Source organism: Mirounga angustirostris, unplaced genomic scaffold, assembly GCF_029215605.1.
Source record: "Mirounga angustirostris isolate CCGP_5_RB_7025 unplaced genomic scaffold, mMirAng1.0.hap1 SCAF_16, whole genome shotgun sequence".
NCBI classification, from domain to species: Eukaryota; Metazoa; Chordata; class Mammalia; order Carnivora; family Phocidae; genus Mirounga; species Mirounga angustirostris.
Genome location: NW_026991724.1, coordinates 43,677,153 through 43,694,696, shown reverse-complemented (window position 1 = coordinate 43,694,696; position 17,544 = coordinate 43,677,153). Strand labels below are relative to the sequence as shown.

General features: G+C 58.7%; 1 protein-coding gene across 3 annotated transcripts; it reads right to left on the bottom strand.

Annotated features, from left to right (window-relative positions):
- Positions 1-1,954: 1,954 nt before the first annotated feature.
- On the bottom strand, positions 1,955-14,945 carry ARHGAP33 (Rho GTPase activating protein 33). 3 transcript variants are annotated; one of them, XM_064582019.1, is made up of 23 exons: positions 14,791-14,944; positions 13,956-14,061; positions 12,868-12,965; positions 12,704-12,788; positions 12,277-12,357; positions 12,035-12,172; positions 11,292-11,384; positions 10,630-10,752; positions 10,464-10,541; positions 10,314-10,380; positions 10,170-10,229; positions 9,922-10,074; positions 9,736-9,838; positions 8,458-8,602; positions 8,296-8,378; positions 8,104-8,211; positions 6,620-6,765; positions 5,827-5,980; positions 5,597-5,742; positions 5,438-5,512; positions 3,709-4,383; positions 3,225-3,616; positions 1,955-3,128 (listed from the first exon to the last, which is right to left on the bottom strand). In XM_064582019.1, the coding sequence occupies exons 2-23, from the start codon at positions 13,980-13,982 to the stop codon at positions 2,343-2,345; spliced, it is 3,816 nt and encodes a 1,271-aa protein (XP_064438089.1). In that variant the 5' UTR covers positions 13,983-14,061; positions 14,791-14,944; the 3' UTR covers positions 1,955-2,342. The 3 variants fall into 3 exon arrangements, with proteins under 3 accessions (XP_064438089.1, XP_064438087.1, XP_064438088.1); XM_064582017.1 differs by having other exon boundaries at positions 1,955-3,616; XM_064582018.1 differs by lacking the exon at positions 13,956-14,061 and having other exon boundaries at positions 1,955-3,616; positions 14,791-14,945.
- Between the last annotated feature and the right edge of the window lie 2,599 nt (positions 14,946-17,544).

The window sequence follows — 17,544 nt, the reverse complement described above, 5'->3', positions numbered from 1 at the left end:
GGGAGGCCCAGGCCCGGGGCTGCCCCCGCCTCCTGAACTGTACCCATGGCTGCCACTTGAGCTCATCTGCGGGGACATGCCTGCTGCCACCTCAGATCTCTACAGCTTTTGCATCCTGGCCCAGGAGGTGTTCACCGGTCAGTGAGTGATCCTACACCCTGCCCCACTGAGGTCGCCCTTCGGGTTGGGTCCGCCAATCATGCTTCCTTACAGGAGAGCTGCCCTGGGCTGGGAGAAAGGGGCCTGAGGTGAAGGCTAAATTGGAGGCAGGTGAGAGCCCGGCCCTGGATCCCCTGGTGCCTGCCCCCTACCAGGCCCTGGTTCAGGCTGGGCTGGGTCTAGGGCCCGCCGACCGCTGGGGCAGCCTGCAGAACACTCGATACCTGCTGCGGGAGGCCATGGCCCAGGTATGGGACGGGTTGGCCGGGTGGCGGTAGCCATGGAGCCTTAGGCAGGACCCATGTCACACACTCAGCCTCCTTTCCACAGGACCCAGCTCCTGAGGTGAGCTCCCCGATGCACTGGAGTGCACAGTGCCCCGTGTCTCAGGGTTTCCTACCAGGTTAGAGGGCACGGAGGGGGTTGTAGCCAGTGCTAAGCGCAGCTCTCCTCCCCCCATTCCAACCAACTGGTCTGTCCCCCCAGAGACACTGTACTGTGAGGTGGCTCCCAGAGCCAAGTCTGCACCCAGGCCTGTGCCCCCTGTGATGTCCCTAGGCCCCTCCCCATGCCAGGTAGGAGCCAGAGCAGGGACATGGAGGACCAAGGGAGCTGCGGGCCACCGGAGGGACAGGAGTGGGGATGGCAGGAGCCAGAGCAGGGATCTGGGGGACCAAGGGAGCCCATGCCACCTCCTGCCATTGTGTCTGCAGGCCCTGAAGACTCTCGGGGTCACAGGCCGCAGCAGAGTCCAGAGGGCCACAGCCTGGGACTCCGGCAGCAGCTTGACTCTAGGCAGCAGACCGAGTCCCGGCCCCAGCCTCTACCCAGGCTCCAGCCCCGCAGACCGGGTCGGCCTGCACCGCTGCCTGGAGCCCAGCTCGACAGTATGGATCCCCCCAGGGCCCTGCGCGACCGGACCGTCCGTTCGTTAAACTGTGACCCCTCACCCCAGTTGTCACCAGCCCCAGTTTCCCTGGCTGCCTCTCCTTTGACCAGGGACCCCCCCCAACTGTCCTCTCACTGACCCGAGCCCCCTGGCCAACCCGGCTTCCCCCAGGGCCCTGCCCTGCACAACAGGCTTCAGGACTCAGCCTCCCTGCTGGGGATCCAGGGTTCTGTGGAGCAGGTGGAGAGGAACCCCGCCAAGATGCCAGCCCTGCAGGGGCTGCAGCAGCACGCACAGGGCCGCCCTGCTGGGCCCCCCACCCTCTGAGCCCACCCCCTGCCTGCTGACCCACAGCGAGGCCTCTCACACCCTGGAGGCTGCTGGCAGGGAAGGCCACGAGGGTGGGTGAAACAGAGGACCCCGAGCCTATCTCCTGCCCCCCCCCCCGCTCCCAGGCCCATCCCGAGCTCCATGGCTACTGGCTGGCAGCTCCAGCCTTTTTCCCCTACAGGAGCCCAGTCCCGAGCTGATCAGAGGAGGTCTCTTCTCCAGCCTGCAGAAGTAAGAAATGGGCCCTGCTGCCCACCCCCCCACCCCCATCCCTTCCTCATCCCTGCAGTGACCCTGGCTCCACCCCTATTCCACTACTCCCCAGGATGGACCTGCTGGAGGAGATCATAGCAGAGCTGCAAGGTGGACAACTCGGAGACAAGTCCAGCCTCGACGCAGCTCCTGACACCGATCCTTAGAGTACCCGTGACTGCCTCTCTGCAGACACCGCCCCTCAGAGCCTCCCAGCAGTGACTTCCCACGCAGCACTTGCTGAAATGATAAAGTGATAAAGTATCCCATCTGTCTCTGCCTCTTTGTTCCCTGAGTCTGGCCCCAGCATGATACTAGCACCTGTGTTTTCACCGTTTTTATTCATTAATTTTGTCAGATGGTTTAGTGGGGGGTGTGGGGGGAGATGGGCACGAGCTGTTCCCCAACCCCCTGTGCACAGGTCAGGACAAGCTGGGGGCTCCTGGAGGGAGAGGGAAGACAGGGTGTCAGCCTAGCCCTCAGATTTGTGCGAGAGCCCCCGGGATGGGAGGATGGTGGGGGGATGGGTGTGCCCTTCAGCCCAGGGTAGGGAAGCCATAACAGGTTAGGGACCCACATCAGAAACAAGTTACAAAGTTAGAAACCTGGGGTAGGGGTCAGGAGCTCAAGAAAATACAAAACAAGGGATTAGATGGGGCCAAGATCAGTGAGGGCAAAGGGAAGGGAGGAAGGTCTCTCTCCCAGCTGTGGCTCAGCAGTAGCTTCGGGTCTGACCCTCAGAGTGGAGGGACCAGCTGGGAGTGGGGTAGGGGGGTGGGGGACCAGCCCCCTCCCTTCCTTGCCCCCCATTCCTGTACAAGGACCCTCGGTGGTGCTCGCCCCCCCTCCCGTAGGCCGGTGGGGCTGCCCTGTACAGCAGGAGAGGCTCTGGAGGGCCCCAGGGCGTAGGCACCCTGTGAGGGGTGTGGGGGCCCCAGGGGGCCCGCTGTTTCTGGGGTAGGCGGGGGGCTGGGGGGCCAGGATCTGAACGGCTCCGGGGGTGAGCAGGAGGGGAGGAGGAGCTGGAAGAGGCAGGTGAGGGGCCCCGGGGCCCCAGAGCTAGATTAACATAGAGGGGCTCGGGCCGGGTAGGGCGCCTGGCGGGATGCTGGGGGGCTGAGTAGCCAAGGTGGTCATGGGGAAAGCAAGAAGGGGGTGGTGGGTAGCTGAGCAGGAAGTCGGGGGACCTGTGGAGTGGTGGCGATTGGCCAAGCAGGCCATATGAGGCATTGAGCCTATCTGGGGGCATAGAGCGAAAGGGACTCCAGGACCTAGTGGGGCCAGAGTAAGGGGTTCCCTCACCTGTCTCGATTTCATAGTACAGGTTCTCTCCCCTGTCAAGTGGTGCAGGGGGACCTAAGGGGCTCCTCCAGACTGGGGCTGGGGAGCTGGGCTGGAAGGATGGGGAACCCAGGGGGTACAAGCCTGGTTTGGGGACCCCAAGGAAGGGTGGCAGGCACTCCCGAGGGGCTGAAGAGAAGAAGCCGGGAGTAGGAACCTGTGGGGGGACAGAATACAGGAACTGAGCTGCCATCTCTGGCTCATCCCCACACCCCCTGAACCCCCCCCCACCTCTCCTGAGCTGGGCACTGACCTGGGCAGGGCCTCTGAGTCCCCTCCTTGAGGTCCCTGGGGGCCGCTGGCTCCTCACCAGGCTCCCGTCACTTTGTTGCCTTGGCAGGGAGGGTGGGGGTCCAGGAACCCAGGCACCTGGGTGGCCTAGGGAGTTGGGGGCCGGCCCAACCCCTGAGGTCCCTGGGGGCTCACCGCTCACCTCCAGCGACAGTGAGCGGTGGAAAGGGGAGTGGGGAGCAGAAGGGGTGCTCCCATGCTCCTGTTGGTTCTGTCTCTGGGCCACCTGCTGAGCCCGCTCAGCCAGGGCCAGGGCCATGAGGCGTGCTGGGTTCTTGGGGGGTGGGGGTGGGGCCCCCCCAGGGCGCAGGAGGGACAGGGGTGGGGGCAGCAGCGGTGAATCCATACCAGGACCTACAGAGAGAGGAATGGGAAGAGGAGTCAGCCAGGTCTTGGGTGCAGCTTCAGGGTCTATAAGGGCATGGGGTAGGCTGAGCAGGACTCACCAGGCTGGCCTTGGGCTCCCCGGGGAACAGGCAGCGCCAGCTTGCTGCAGATCTCCTGTTGGCAGGTGTCACTCAGCTGGACCTCGGCTCCACGCAGCAGCAAGGGGATGAGATGGGGCCGTAGGCCCGGGCTGGGGCTGAGGGCCGGCGTTGGGGTGACTGAGGCAGGCGTTCCCCCGGCCCCCAGCAGCTCCAGGACAGCAGGTGGCACTGATACAGCCAGGGGCTCTGAGATGTCCAGGGCAGTGGGCGAGGCAGGGCTGGCGGCCCCTCGGGGTGAGAGGGCCTGGGGGGTCACCCTGGGTGGGAAGGCGGAGGCAGGGGCTGGGGGTGCCGGGCTGGCGGGGGGTGCCGGGTCCCCTGGTGTGGGGCTGCTGCAGCGAAATGTAAGGGGATCGAAGTCGAGCCCCCGGAGCCCCTCCAGGCAGCGGGGTGGGCTGAAGTCCAGCTCGTCACCATCATCTAGCCAGGCTGAGGTTCGGTGTGAGGGGGAACCAGAGAGTGCCCCCAGCCCAGCTGCTGAGGATCCAGAGGACGAGGACTCCGAAGAGGAGGAGGATTCGGAGGAGGAGGACGACGAGGACAGGCTCTCGCAGGAGCCAGCGGGTGCCGGGCCCACAGGGAAAGCGTCACTGCTGGAGTGGGGTCGCCGGAGCCTATGCAGCCTCTGGAGGCCTGGAAGGCGGGGCAGTTAGGCGTGAGGGGCCGGAACTTTACATACGCATACAGCAGTAAGGGTGGGTTAGGCTGGGCAAGGTTACATGAAGAGGCACTTCTCTGGATAGGGTCACAGTGGCTGTAAATCCAGGGATTTGCTGTCCAGACTCACAGTGAGAAAGGAAAGATGAGAATCATTCTACACCCAAAGGCAAGACTGACGTCTAACAACCACACGGCTGGTGAGCAGGAGACCAGCGGGACCTCCCAGGCTCTCACTATTGGGAGTGCAGATTAGGGCGACAGTTTTTTGGAAAGCGACCCGGCCTTGTCACGTAAGGTTGACCGTGAGCATGGCCTACAGCGCGCCCCTCGGCTCCAGGGTGCTTGGAGCGCTCTCCAGAGTGTGGGCGCGCAGGGAGTGCTCACCAGAGCCCCCAAGCCCCTCGGGGGTAGGACAGACAAGTGACTCTGGATGGGAGAGCCACACATGGATACCAGAGAGCAGCCAAGAGGAACGAGCCTGAGCTACTCTCAGCCGCGTGGGTGGCAGTGAGCGGAAAGTCAGGTTCCACATCCAGCACCACCCGCCACCCTTTCTTAGGAGACCTTTAAAGTTTCAAAATAGCTAGGACTGTGCCATATGTTATTTATGCAGAGGCCTGTAGGTGGTAAACCTTAGAGCAAGGGGATGCTGCCCGTCAACTCTAGGGGACTCCTCTGATGGGCAGGCAGCAGACAGGGAGAGGGGAGGAGCTTGCAGGAAGGGAGTGGGGTCTTTTAGTTCTGGCCAGTGGGTTCACGGATGTTCGTTTTATTATTTAGATTTCTTTTCAAAAGGAACGAATAAAAGCCTGAAAGGACCCTGCCTGGACCAATGATCACAGTACATCATGAACCAAGGGTGATGCTTTATCTAACACATCGATGGTACCTCGTGTCCAGATTAGGAACTAAAAAACAAAACAAACAACCCCAACCCCGCAAATCTGAAATACATTTAGAGGCCACCTCAGGGCCACCAGCCCTCCCAGCCGCACCGGGGCCCAGGCAGGAGCCACCCAGCGCTCACCAGCCCCGCTGGCCTGTGATGACAGAGACTCCTCACTTTTGGCAGATCTCAGTGTGACTGTGTCAGGTCGGCCGCCTGCGGGGAGAGGCGGAATGGTCAAGGGCACTCCAAAGTGCCTCCCCCCCCCAGCCCCAGCCCCCACTCTCTGCCGCCTCTGACCTGAAGGTGGCGGTGGGGCACGGGTGCCCCCCAGCCAGGGTAGAGGCTTCTTCCGGGGGATGCTGGGGCCCCGGCCCAGTGCAAAGAACGTCTTCCAACTGCTTCCCCCTGGCTTTCGCTGTTTCTCGCCTCTCTCCCCTTTCCTCCTGGGGTTTGCGTGAGACACAGGAGGCAGTCTGAGGATCTGGGGCCTCCAGGCTGGCCCTGTGCTCCCCCAGCATCCCACTCACCTTTCCACAGGGGAAGCCGGGGCCTTGGGAGTGGTGGGCTCGGTGGGAGTCCCCAGCCGGCCCTGGGTCCGAGCCTGGGCTTCCTCCAGCGTCAGCAGGCGAGTGGAGGGGCCGCTGCCCGCAAGGGACTTGGGCCTGGGGAGGAGGCAGCGGCCTAGGGAGTTGGGAAAGGGGGCAGCTGTCAGCTCGGGGGGGCCGCTCAAGGCCACAGGCAAAGCCAAGCGCTACAGCCCAAGCCCCGGCCCCGCAGCGTGCCCACCCGGGCTGGCAAGGCAGGGGGCCAGGGCGGATCAGGCGGGAATGGGTGGGCAGCAGGCAGGTGAGGAGGAGGAGTGAGGCAGAACGAGCTGATGAGGAGGCAGCTCCCGGCAGCCAGCGAGGGCAGCGGCTCTGGCTTCAGTTACCTCGGGCCAGAGGGCCCTCCGACGTGCTGAATCCTGATTGGGCTGGGGTCCGGGGTAGGGCGGGGAGTCTGGGTGGGGCCGGGGCGGGGTCAAGTCTGGGGACCTCCCACCTCCTCCCTGGTGGACCCATGGCCCCAAGAGCCCCCAGGAGCTACAAGGGGTGAAGGAAGAACGATGTCCGGGCCAAGAAGTGGGGATCCTGAGCGTAGGAGCTGAAATGAGAAGGGGGGGGAGGGGTGGGAGAGGCCGGGGCGGGGTCCTCAAGGAGCCAGGAGGGAGGTCCAGCTTCAGTGGGGTAGGGATAGGGCTGGGAGCCCACCTGCCCTCCCACTGCAGCCCTAACAATGAGGGGGCAGTAGCCAGGATATCAGGGGGTGGGATGGGCATACCTGCAGGGTCGAGGCCAGCAGAAGTGAAGGTGTCGCTAAACAGGACATCCACGTGGGTGAGCAGGAATTCCACCACCACGGACTGCACCCGTACCTCCCTGAAGGCTGCTGCCCCACCCAGCCCCACAGACTCCAGTTCCATGGACCTGGATGGGAGGAGGGGGAGGGAGGCCAGGTGCTTTGAGCCCCAGCTGGTGTGTTCCAGCTAGGCACGATGGGGAACACCTTTGACCTTACCAAAGTGATCACATCCAGAATTAGGTTCTCAACCTTTCCCCAAGCCCCCTCCCTCCCTGCCTTCCCCATCTCAGTCAATGCTCAGGCCAGACACCTCCAGGTGTTGTTCCTGACCCCTCTCTTTCCCTCACACCTAAATCCTGTCTCTCAGCAATCCCCGCCTGCTCCACCCACAAAAATCTCTCCAGATTCTAAACTCTTCTCCCCCACTGTCCCCACCGTGGTGCAGCCTCCATCCTCCCACTCAGAGACATCACAGCAGCTCCTCCCTGGGCTCCCTGTCTGTCCTGCCCCCTGCAGTCTGCTCCCGGCCACAACCAGATGGAGTCTGTGATGCCCGGTCAGGGCCCTGCTGGCTCAGAGCCCTCCCCTGGCTGCACCTCTCTCCTGGCAGAAGCGAAGTCCTCACCATGACCCACGACCTGTAAGTCACTCCTCTGGCTGGTCCCCTGTCACCTCTCTGACGTCATCATCGCCTCCCCCTCAACCGCTCACCCACTTGCTCACTTGCTCCAGCCACGCCAGCCTCCCTGCTGGTCCTCCAGCACAGCAGGCGCCTTTCCAGCCTCCAGACACTGGCACTGGGTGTTCCCTCGGCCTGGTCTGCTCCTCCCCAGATATCCACATGGGTCCCCCCCTCACCTCCTGCACATCTTGACTCAAATGTTACCTCCTCAATGGAGTCTTCCCCACCCACTTTCTTTAAAATTGTCAGCTTCCTTCTCTCTCTCTTTTTTTTTCTTTGTCCTAATAGTTCTTATATCCCCCATCTCATGGACCACCTATTTTATTTAGGACAGAGAGTTGTCCGGTCTCGGTCACCATCAAATCCCCTGGGGCTCACGCTGCTACTGGCCTTAGGAAGACTTCCTATGGAAGCCTCCCCTGCCGCTCTAAAAATTTCAAAATGCCATGACCCCGTGCATCTCCCTTCCCTGCTTTGTAGTCTTTCTCCTTAGTACTCATCACCATCAGACCGTAGTCTCTCTTTTTCTTGTCGATAGCTCATTGTCCCTCTCCCCCATGAAAATGTGAGCCTGGCAGCACAGGATCCTGCTCATTACCGGGTCCCGGTGCTGAGAACAAGAGCTGGCACCCAGGGGGTCCTTAAGAAATATGTGTTGAATGAAATGAATCAGAGAACAAAAGTTGGGTGGGTGGGCTCTGGGTGGGAGGTGTGGGGCAGACTTGAGGCCCAGCCTGAGGAAGGGAGCTGAGGGCGGCAGGCCGGCGAGCCGCCAGCTTACCGGAGCAGGTTGGGCGCCCAGACAATGGCCAGGTTGCGGGCATGCATGCTGGTGTTGGCACTGTGTCTCGCCATGCGGGCCAGGTGCCTCAGCAGGTACTCCAGGGTCCTGAGGGTGGGAGAGGAGGAGGACACCTGAGCCTCAGCTCCCTTGGGACCCCACCACAGGCCTGCCCCGCCCCTTCTGGCTTACCTGTAGTGAGGCGGGGGCAGCTGCTGGATGACGTCGTGGACTCGCACCAGGCGCTCCTCCTCCCCGGGCACCGACATGGCTTCCTGAGATGATGCACAGGTGTGACAGGGGCCGGGCCGAGGCATCCCGGCTCCCTCCGACCTTGCCAGCTCCCTTACTCACACTGAACTTCCCATAGAGCTGGTACGTGAGCAAGGGATTCGGCAGCTCCCGGAAGTAGAGCTTGCAGAGGGAGGACACGCTGTGGATGTCCTGCAGGAAGGCGGGGCCGGACAGTTCAGGGATCCTCTCGCTGTCGAACTCATGCCTGAGGCCACCAGGTCAAGGAGAAGAAAGATCAGGTCAGAGCTGACCCACCTGGCCATGTTCTTCCTCCACTTCCCAAAGCGTCCACACACGGATGCAACCCTCTTCCCGTGCTGGGCTCTTCAGAGGCAGAACCTTACGGAACCCCCCAACAACTCTGTGTGCCCCAATGAGCATGCCCCATTTTACAGGGGAGGACACTGAGGCTCAGGTGGGAGATGCTCCTGCTTGCGGCTACCCGAGGCCATCTGAATACAGAGCATGACCACACACGTTCCTTCTACGAAGGTGTCATTCTGGCCTCAAGAGGTCACTGGAAGATGTGGCCAAAATCCCAGCAGCCCCTGCTCAGAACTCTCTGATGCTGTCCCCCTGCTCTCGTGTGACCTCGTGCCTTGTCTCTCAGAGCCCCAGGCTCCACACTGTCACCTCACACCTGTTAGCCCCAGTGCTCATGCCTCACTGCTCCCCACCTTAGACTGTTCTTCATGCTGTGCCTCCTCAGCTCAGACCCTCCCATGGTTACCCCCTTACTCTGAGTAAAAGGAAAATCCTAACAGTATCCGAAAGGCCCGTTTGCTTCTGGGACATGAACTCCTGCTGCCTTCCCCTTGCACTAACTGTCCCACCATGGTGAAAGCTCATCCCAGGATGTCCACACAGCCGGCAGCCTCACCTCCTCCAGAGCAGGCTCTCCCCCAGGCGGCCTTTCCTGCCCACCTTATTTAAAACTGCAATTCCCTCCCCAACTTATTATGATCCTCTTTACCCCATTCTATAGTTCTCCATAGCACTTGTCACCTACTGGTACTCTCTCATTTCCTTGTTTGTCTCTTCTTCCAGCATGTGAGCCCCATGAGGGCAGGAATCTCTGTGTTCCCAGTGCCTAGTGCGTGGCATGTGGCTGGTGCTCAATGAAGGTTGATCTCTTTGCTTCCAATGCTTATTCTGCTCTGGCCTTTCAGGCCTCAGCTTGGGTGTCACTTCCTCAAAAAAACCCTCCCTGCCCCCAGCCCCGCCTAACTGCCGCCCCCACCCAGATAACTCTGTCCCCCGCACATGGCACAGGGCCTGGGATAGAGATGATGCTCAGTAAGTCTTTGCGGAAGGAAGGGCTTGATGGAGGGCCCTCACCGTAGCCTCTGGATGTTGGATGACACTCCTGAGAGCCGGTAGATTCCATCCACCACCCCGTGGGCCTCAATAAACTCAGAGCAGCAGCGAAGTACCTGGGGCACTGGGAGAAAGCAGGGGCTCAGGTCTGGGCAGGCTGCAAGAGGGTGGGAGGAGTGGGCGGGGCAGGTGGACATGAGGCCTCACCATCCTGGCCTGAATTGCTGAGGTGCTCTCCAAGGTCACAGCCAAACACCCTCTGCCGTAGGATGCCCCGCTGCCGCAGCCGCTGCCGAGAAGGGCGGGAGCGCATGAAGGTTCGGAGGAGGCCAGCCAGCTTCCCACGTGGCCGGGGCACAGCTGGGGGAGTAAAGGCAAGCCATAGAAGGTCAGTGCAGCCACTGGTCTTATGGGGGGGTGGGGTGGGCAGGGGCCTGGTCTCTTGTTCCCATTACCTGAGGTCAGAGAGGAGACACCCTGGGGCGTTGGGACACCGCATGGGGGACCATCGGCATCTGTGGCATGAACAATGGGTGGAAAGAATGGATGACAGGCAAAGGATGCAGGGAGGCCTCCCCATTTTGCCCCCTGGCACTTACCCCCCTTTAGTCCTGGACCAGGCCGCTCTGTGAACAGTTCCACACACTCACTGGGGAAGAAACCGACCTGAGGAGGGTTTGGGGTCAGTGAGTGGGCCACCCTAGCTGGCACGATGCCCTGGCCTGCCCATCCACCCAAGCAAGGTTCACCTGGAAGCCTCGTTTGCCCCGCCACCAGCTCCGATCCTCAGTGGGTGGCATGTCGATCACGGAGACAATGTCTCCCACCTGGGAGCAGGAAGGTAATTGGAGGGAGGGTCAGAAGGGACAGGGGAAGGGGGGAGCCCCGCTGGAGTCTGCTTCCCCCCAGCCTCACCTCGAAGGACAGCTCATCTGGTGCCTGGGCTGTGTACCGTTTGATCACGTGCGCAGCGGCCACTGCGGGGATGTTAAGGGAAGCCTCCTCACTGAGGAGCAGTCGCCGGCCGTGGTTGTCCAGCTAAGATGGGGAGAGGCCAGAAGGAGGGATAATAAAGGCAGAGAGCGTTCCTCTGTGCCCAGGAGAGGCCACTGCCTGTCCCCTACCTAAGAGCCTCAGTCAGTCAGAGCTATGGGTCAAACACCGCAATTCTTGCCCAACAAAGCCCCTCCTTCCCTCTCATGTCCCAGGACACCCCTGTACCCTCACCCTCCAGAGCAGACACTGCACATTTGCTATCTGAAAACCTACTGGTTTGAGCCACTGTGGGCCAGGTATTCTAGGAGTTACGGTCAAACCCATTTCTAACTGATATATCTTGAAATCCTCACATCCCCACAGTCCGATGCCTGCTCACACACACACACACACACACACACACGCACACACACGCACTCGTTCTCTCTCACAGGCATGTGCCCACACAGACCCTGAAATACCAGAGCCTCCTCCGCTCTGGCTTGTTTCTTCCCTGTGCCCACACACACTCTCGGACTGGTTCTCGCTCCTCAGACAGCCCTCGCTCACTCCCAACTCCAAGCCCCCCTTCCCGGGCCCACCTCCATCCAGGTGAGCACGGGCCCGCAGTTGAGGTTACTGTCCACTAGGCCTGACAGGGTCTCCAGGTATTGCAGCAGCAGTGGTACCAGCATCTAGGGGCAGGTTGTCGGGGGGGGGGAGGGCTTTTGTGAGGCGACCTTGAGAGAGTTCGCTGCCCTCTTATACTGCCCTAGCTCACCTCTGGGCAGGGCTGAAATTCAGCCTGAATGCATGGGTGCTTCTCCACTGGTAAGCACTGAAATATATCCATATCAATTAGTAAGCGGGCCATGCCGAGCTCCTGTGTGCCCCCATTGGTCTGGGCCATACTGACTCTCCCACCGAATCCCCTGGAACGCCTCATGCTCCTAAAACTGAAAGGAGCCTCCCTGCTGCAGTTTCATTCTGGGCCTCTCCATTCCGACTGGTTGGAACCTGGGCCATACCAGTGTTTAAATATTTCACTATCCTCTCTCTTTTTTTTTTTTTTTTTAAGATTTTATTTATTTATTTGACAGAGAGAGAAAGCACAAGCAGGGGGAGCTGCAGGCAGAAGGAGAGGGAGAAGCAGGCTTCCTGCTGAGCAGAGAACCCGATATGGGGCTCGATCCCAGAACCCTGGGATCATGACCTGAGTCGAAATCAGATTCTTAACCGACTGAGCCACCCAGGCGCCCCTCACTATCCTCTCTTGATGGCTTCACACATTGCTCATGAGGACACACCATACGTGAGGTGGGGGCTGAGACAATAAGCAGTTTACCTGGGCAGCCCTGGCACCCTCTGGGGGTGGGGGAAGCTCTGGGAGGCAGGAGAACCTCCTGTCAAATATGCACCGGTGTAGGTGGGCATCCAGGGATCGGAAGTCATCGTAACTTCGGAGAACTGGCCAGGAACGGCCCTGTGGGATCAGGAGGGACAGAAAGGAGCAGTAGTCCCGTTACACTGACCTGAGAACCATGAAGACCCGTCTGTCAGGCCAGATGAGGAGAGGGGTGGCCTCACCTGACAGGTCACCTGCACCCCAAACACCAGCTCATTCTCTCCAGAGAAGCTGGGGCCTTCACGCTCTGGAGACAGCAGGAGCTGTAGAGGGAAACAAAGGCCTGGGTTAAGGGCCTCACTTTTGTTCCAGTCCTGACCTTTCCAGGTTGGCACTATCTAGAGATGGATCTGTGTCCCCTGCCTGGGCCTCCCTAAGGATGTCAGTCAGAGTACAGGGTCCTGGCAGAGCAGACACCTAACAAAAAGTTAGGTGAATGAATAAAGAAAGGAAGGGATGAATGAATGAACCGTTCTCCCCTTCCACCCTGCAGCTCCTGCCACCGACCGCTCAGCTATCCCTGAGATAGGTTTCAGGGGTACAGCGGCTGATACTGCTTCAGGGTTGGGTAAGATCGCACCCTCCCACCTGGGTGCAAAGCCCTCCTACCTGAATATGGCCAAAGTCAACATTCTCGTAATGGAAATGGGCACAGTCAGCCAGCCGAGGGAAGGGACCTCGAGGAGCCGAGAGCCTGGGGGACAGATAACACATCACTGGTGGCTCCTGTGTTTGGCCCCCCTCCTAAGCTGAGCCTCACCCTCACCTCTCACCTTTTCCCAGGCTTCCCCTTCACACTGGGCCCCCCAGTGTGGGGCAAGGGCTGCACCGAGCCCTCCCCTGGGCCATCCAGGCTGTCAGTGCTGCGAGCCTGTAGAGCAGAAAGAAGAATCAGAGGCCTCCAGAGATGGGAGCCGAGAGACAACGGGAGCATTGTGATCTGTGAGCCTGGGCCCAGAGGCCCGAATTGCTCCACAGGCTGCCCTAAGCATGGAGCAGAAGGGGGGCGGGGGGGGCGGGCGGGTGACGGCAACTAAGGGTAGGCCTGCTTCTTCGTGTGTGGTCTGGGGTAGGGGGCTGGAAGAGCAGAGACTGAAGGTGAGGCAGGGAGAGCACACGCTGGTACCACCTCTCCCTGTTTAAAGCCCTCCTTTAACCCCTGCAGAGTATAGTCATCTCCCCTATGTGCCTCTCCACACCTTTTATTGATGTCTGGACAATCAGAGCTCCCATCTTATCAATCTTCCTGCTTCCAACCTCTCCCCTCCTGCTAGCTTCTTCACAGCAAGCGCCAGTATAATTTTCATACTACACATATCTCCACGGCCTCCACTCTCAAGAGCTCTCAAACTTCTAAGAGTCCAAAAAAAGCACCATCTTCTCATTTCCTCCTAGGCCTTTGCAAAGGTTCCCTCTGCATGGAACACTCTTCCCCCTCCTTTCAGTAGGTTCCCTCCTCCTCATCCCTCAGGTCTCATCTCTCTCATTCCCTCCTCTTGGAAGTTCTCCCTGACCTGGGCTGTGTCAGCCTCCTCTTCTAGACTCCTCTATCACCCGAGGTTCTCCCAATCCCAGCCCTGAGCACTCTGAGATATCACTGGTGACAAGTCCCTCTCCCCCAGTGGACTGTGACTGCCCCAGGATCAGGGACCCAGCACAGAGCTGGGCACAGAATTGATGCTCCTCACAGGTAAGGTTGTGCCTGATTCTTCTCTGGGTCCCAATGCCCTGTCACACAGCAGGAGCCCTGTAAAATCTGATGAATAAAATAACCAGCTGCCAGATCGGGACTTCCCAGGCTGGGCTCTAGCCTCTCCCTCCTTCGTATCCCTGCAACCTCAGGTTCATCCTTGGGTCTCACCCTCGGTTCTGTCCCTCTCCAGCCCATGAAGCTCCCCAAGGCAGGACGGGAGGTGAATCTCTTTGCGTCTGGAACATGGGGTCTGCCAGGAGGTATCAGGGAATGTCTGTTAAGTGAGCGAATGAGGGAATGAATGGATGAATGAGCAGGAGCAGCATGGTGGGAAAGGGAGATGGTGGGGAGGGAGGGTGAGGACAAGAAGATGGAGAAGGACCCAAGGATCTAGTGAGAGGTACACTGCTGGCTTGGGGTTGGGGTGGAGTAAGAAGAGGGGAGACGCTGGAGAGGCTGAGGTTCAGGCTGATGGGGGGGGTGGGAAGGGTTGATTGAGAGGGAGCAGAACGGAGTGAGAATGAGAAGAAAAGGGTCAGGCTGAGGATGGAGCCGGGTGGGGGTGGGGCTCAAGAACGCGAAAGGGGCTGGTGGTAGGAGGGGGAGGGGGCTAGCCAGGGAGGGGTGGAGATTGGGAGAAGATGGGAGGACGGCTGTGGGATGGGGGCTGGCGAAGGACCCAGGAAGCTTCAGCAGGTCCCTGGGTGCGGGGGACACTTGGGGGTGCGGGTCCTTCCCGGGACTAGCCCATCCCCCCCAAGCCTGGGTCCTCGGCCACTGTCACCTCCATCCAGGGCGTGGAAGGGGATGCACACTGAGGGGGCGGGGCCGGGGTAAGGGCTCGGGCCCAAGACCCGGCCGGGGGACGAGAGGGACCTGGACGAGGGGTGAGGGGCGGCGCAGGCCGCGGGCTCGGGCGGGGCCGGGGGCGGGGCGCGCGGGGCGGGGCCGCGCGCGGACAGACTGACACGCGGACGGACTGACGGCCGCGTGGGCCCCTCACCACCATGGTAGCGTAGCCTCCTCAGGCGCCGGCAGCGCTCGATCCTTCGCTCGTCGTCCTCGTCGCCGCTGCCGCCGCCATGGCGACACAAAGGGGAGGGCGCGAGCCGCGCGCGGGCGGCTGCAGGCCCCGCCCCTAACGGCTGCCCGTGGCTCCGGCGCGCGCCCCACGGAGGCGGGGGCGGCGGGGACGCGGCGCCGCTTCTCATTGGCTCCACCCTTGGCCTTAGGACGACGCCCCGCCCACCCGGCGGGTTTTCATTGGCTCAGGCTTCGGTCCCATCCCTGGCTCGGTCTCTTCGGTCCCGCCCCGTGAAGTTTGACAGCGCCGCGCCCATGACTGCTTTTCATTGGCTGTTATTACCCTCCTGAGACACACCCCTAGGTTCTTTATGCTTTGCTTCCAACACTTCTAACACTAAGCAGTGGGCCCTCCCCTTAGTCCACTCTCAGTGACTAGTCCTCTGACACTTTTTTCCCCCTTTGACTTTCTTAGTTGGATTCTTCCATGGCCTCAGAGCTTTTCCCCATCCCCAAGCGGCTTTTCAACGTCTCAATCCTCTAGCCCCATCTTGTCAGTCCCGACCCTGACACTGCCCACAGAATACTGAGGGCATTTGCCCATGGACGGTTTTCACTGGCTCAGACACCCTGCCTGGGACGTAATCCTAGGCTCTCTGCGACTTAGCCTCGCCCTTCCCACTGGACATTGTCCTTGCCTCCTTCCTCTACTGCTTCTTACAGGCCGGCTTCCAGGCTTGACTCCTTTTTCCTAGGACTTGGCTTAGCCCAAAATGCCAGAACATGACCACGCCTCCCATAAAGCCAGTCCCAGTCGTTCCGCCTCCGACTTGAGCCAGGCCCAGAAAACACTATAACAATGCCCTTTCCAAGAGAACTTTTCCACTGGTCATGTTCCCAACAGGGCCCCTCACCTCAGAAAGTACAACTGTGATTCATTCACTCATTCATTCAAAAACTCTAATCACTTAATTTGTGGCTACATCAGTAACCAAAGCAAGGGAAAACATACCGTGCTCACATGCAGCTCAAAAGCTGGTGGGAGAAGACAATGAACAAAATATCCAAAAATATAGAAAATTAGAAGGTGATAAATTCTATGGATAAAAAGTTAAGCCGGCATTGGGGAAAGGGAATGCTGAGGGAGGGGTCAATTTAGGGTTACTTATTTCAACTTATTGAACTTGCTGACTTCACCTCATCACAGGGATTCCCTACATGATGTTCCCATTGCCTGCAGTCTCCCCTCATCCCCGCACCCCACGCCCCACCAACCCCTGTGGTGGTTTTAAAACACGACTGCAAATTCTTTGACACTGCTTTCATGAAAAGCTGGAGTCTTTGTCCCCGCCCCCTTGAATCTGGGCAAGACTGACAACTTCAATCAACAGAGAATAGTGGAATTGACATTATGTGGTATCCAAGACTAAGTAGCAAAAAAGCAATGCATCTTCCTTTTTGTCCGCTGGAATGACTAGCTCTAGAGCTTTGAGAAGTGCAACTATGGCCAGGAAGCCATGCTTTGAGGAAGCCCAAGCCCTATGGAGAGACCCTGGGTAAGCACTACAGTCCACAGTTCCCGCTGAACCCAGCCTTGGAGTCATCTGAGCCCTAGTGCCAGACTTGTAAGTGAAGGAGCTCCAGGGATTCCGCCCCTGGCTGTTGAGTCACCTTTGAGTCTTTCCAGTTGAACCCCTAGACATCATGGAGCAGAGACAAACTGTCCCCAGCTGTGCCCTGTCCGAATTTCTGACTCATAGAATCCATGAACATAATAAAATGATTGCTTCACACCACAGTTTTGGGGCTGATTTATACTCCAGCAATAGTAATTAGGATGGTCCTTTGTCAATGAGTTAATTCCTACCTGTCTCAGCTTAAGTGTAACTTCCTCAGAAATCCTAGGCTCCAGTCACCCCCCAACTAGATCAGGTTCTGCTGCTATAAACATCTTTCATTTCTCTTTATATTTAAACAGAGATTTCCTTCTTTTTGATTTCATTTAAATGTATGGTTTGTTCAAAAAGGCTGAAAACAAACATATACCGTGTCTATGATATACAGAAGCTACTTTTTAAAAAAAGATTTTATTTATTTATTTGAGAGAGACAGAGTAAGCACTAGCAGGGGGAAGGGCAGAGGGAGAAGCAAGCTCCCTGCTGAGCAGGGAGCCTGACATGGAGCTCCTGGGGCTCCAGTGGGGCTCAAACCCAGGACTCAGGGATCATGACCTGAGCAGAAGGCAAACGCTTAACTGACTGAGCCACCCAGCTGCCCCCGAAGCTACTTTTAACAGAAACCTATTCTATCCTCCTTTTTTTATAAATACAGATACCAAAATAATTCCGATCATACATTCTCCGACATTTTAACATACAGCAAAGTTGAAGAATTTCATGGTAGACACCCATATACCCACCACTCAGATCCTACCATTGACATTTTACTTTGTCTGCTTTATGTCACAGTCACCTATTACTCTATTCATTCTATTCCATTAATCTTACTATTTTGGGGGTATATTTCAAAATAAATAACAGACATTGGTATGCTGTCCCCTAAACATTTCAGCATGCATATCTTTAACTACAGTTCAGTATTTGTTTTTATTTTGAGGTCAACTTTACCTACAATAAAATTCAGAATTTTCACCGAATTTTGACAAGTGTATACACCTGTATAACCAAAATCCCTACCCAGCAGGGCAACTGCACTTTTTATACAGTAGCCTAGG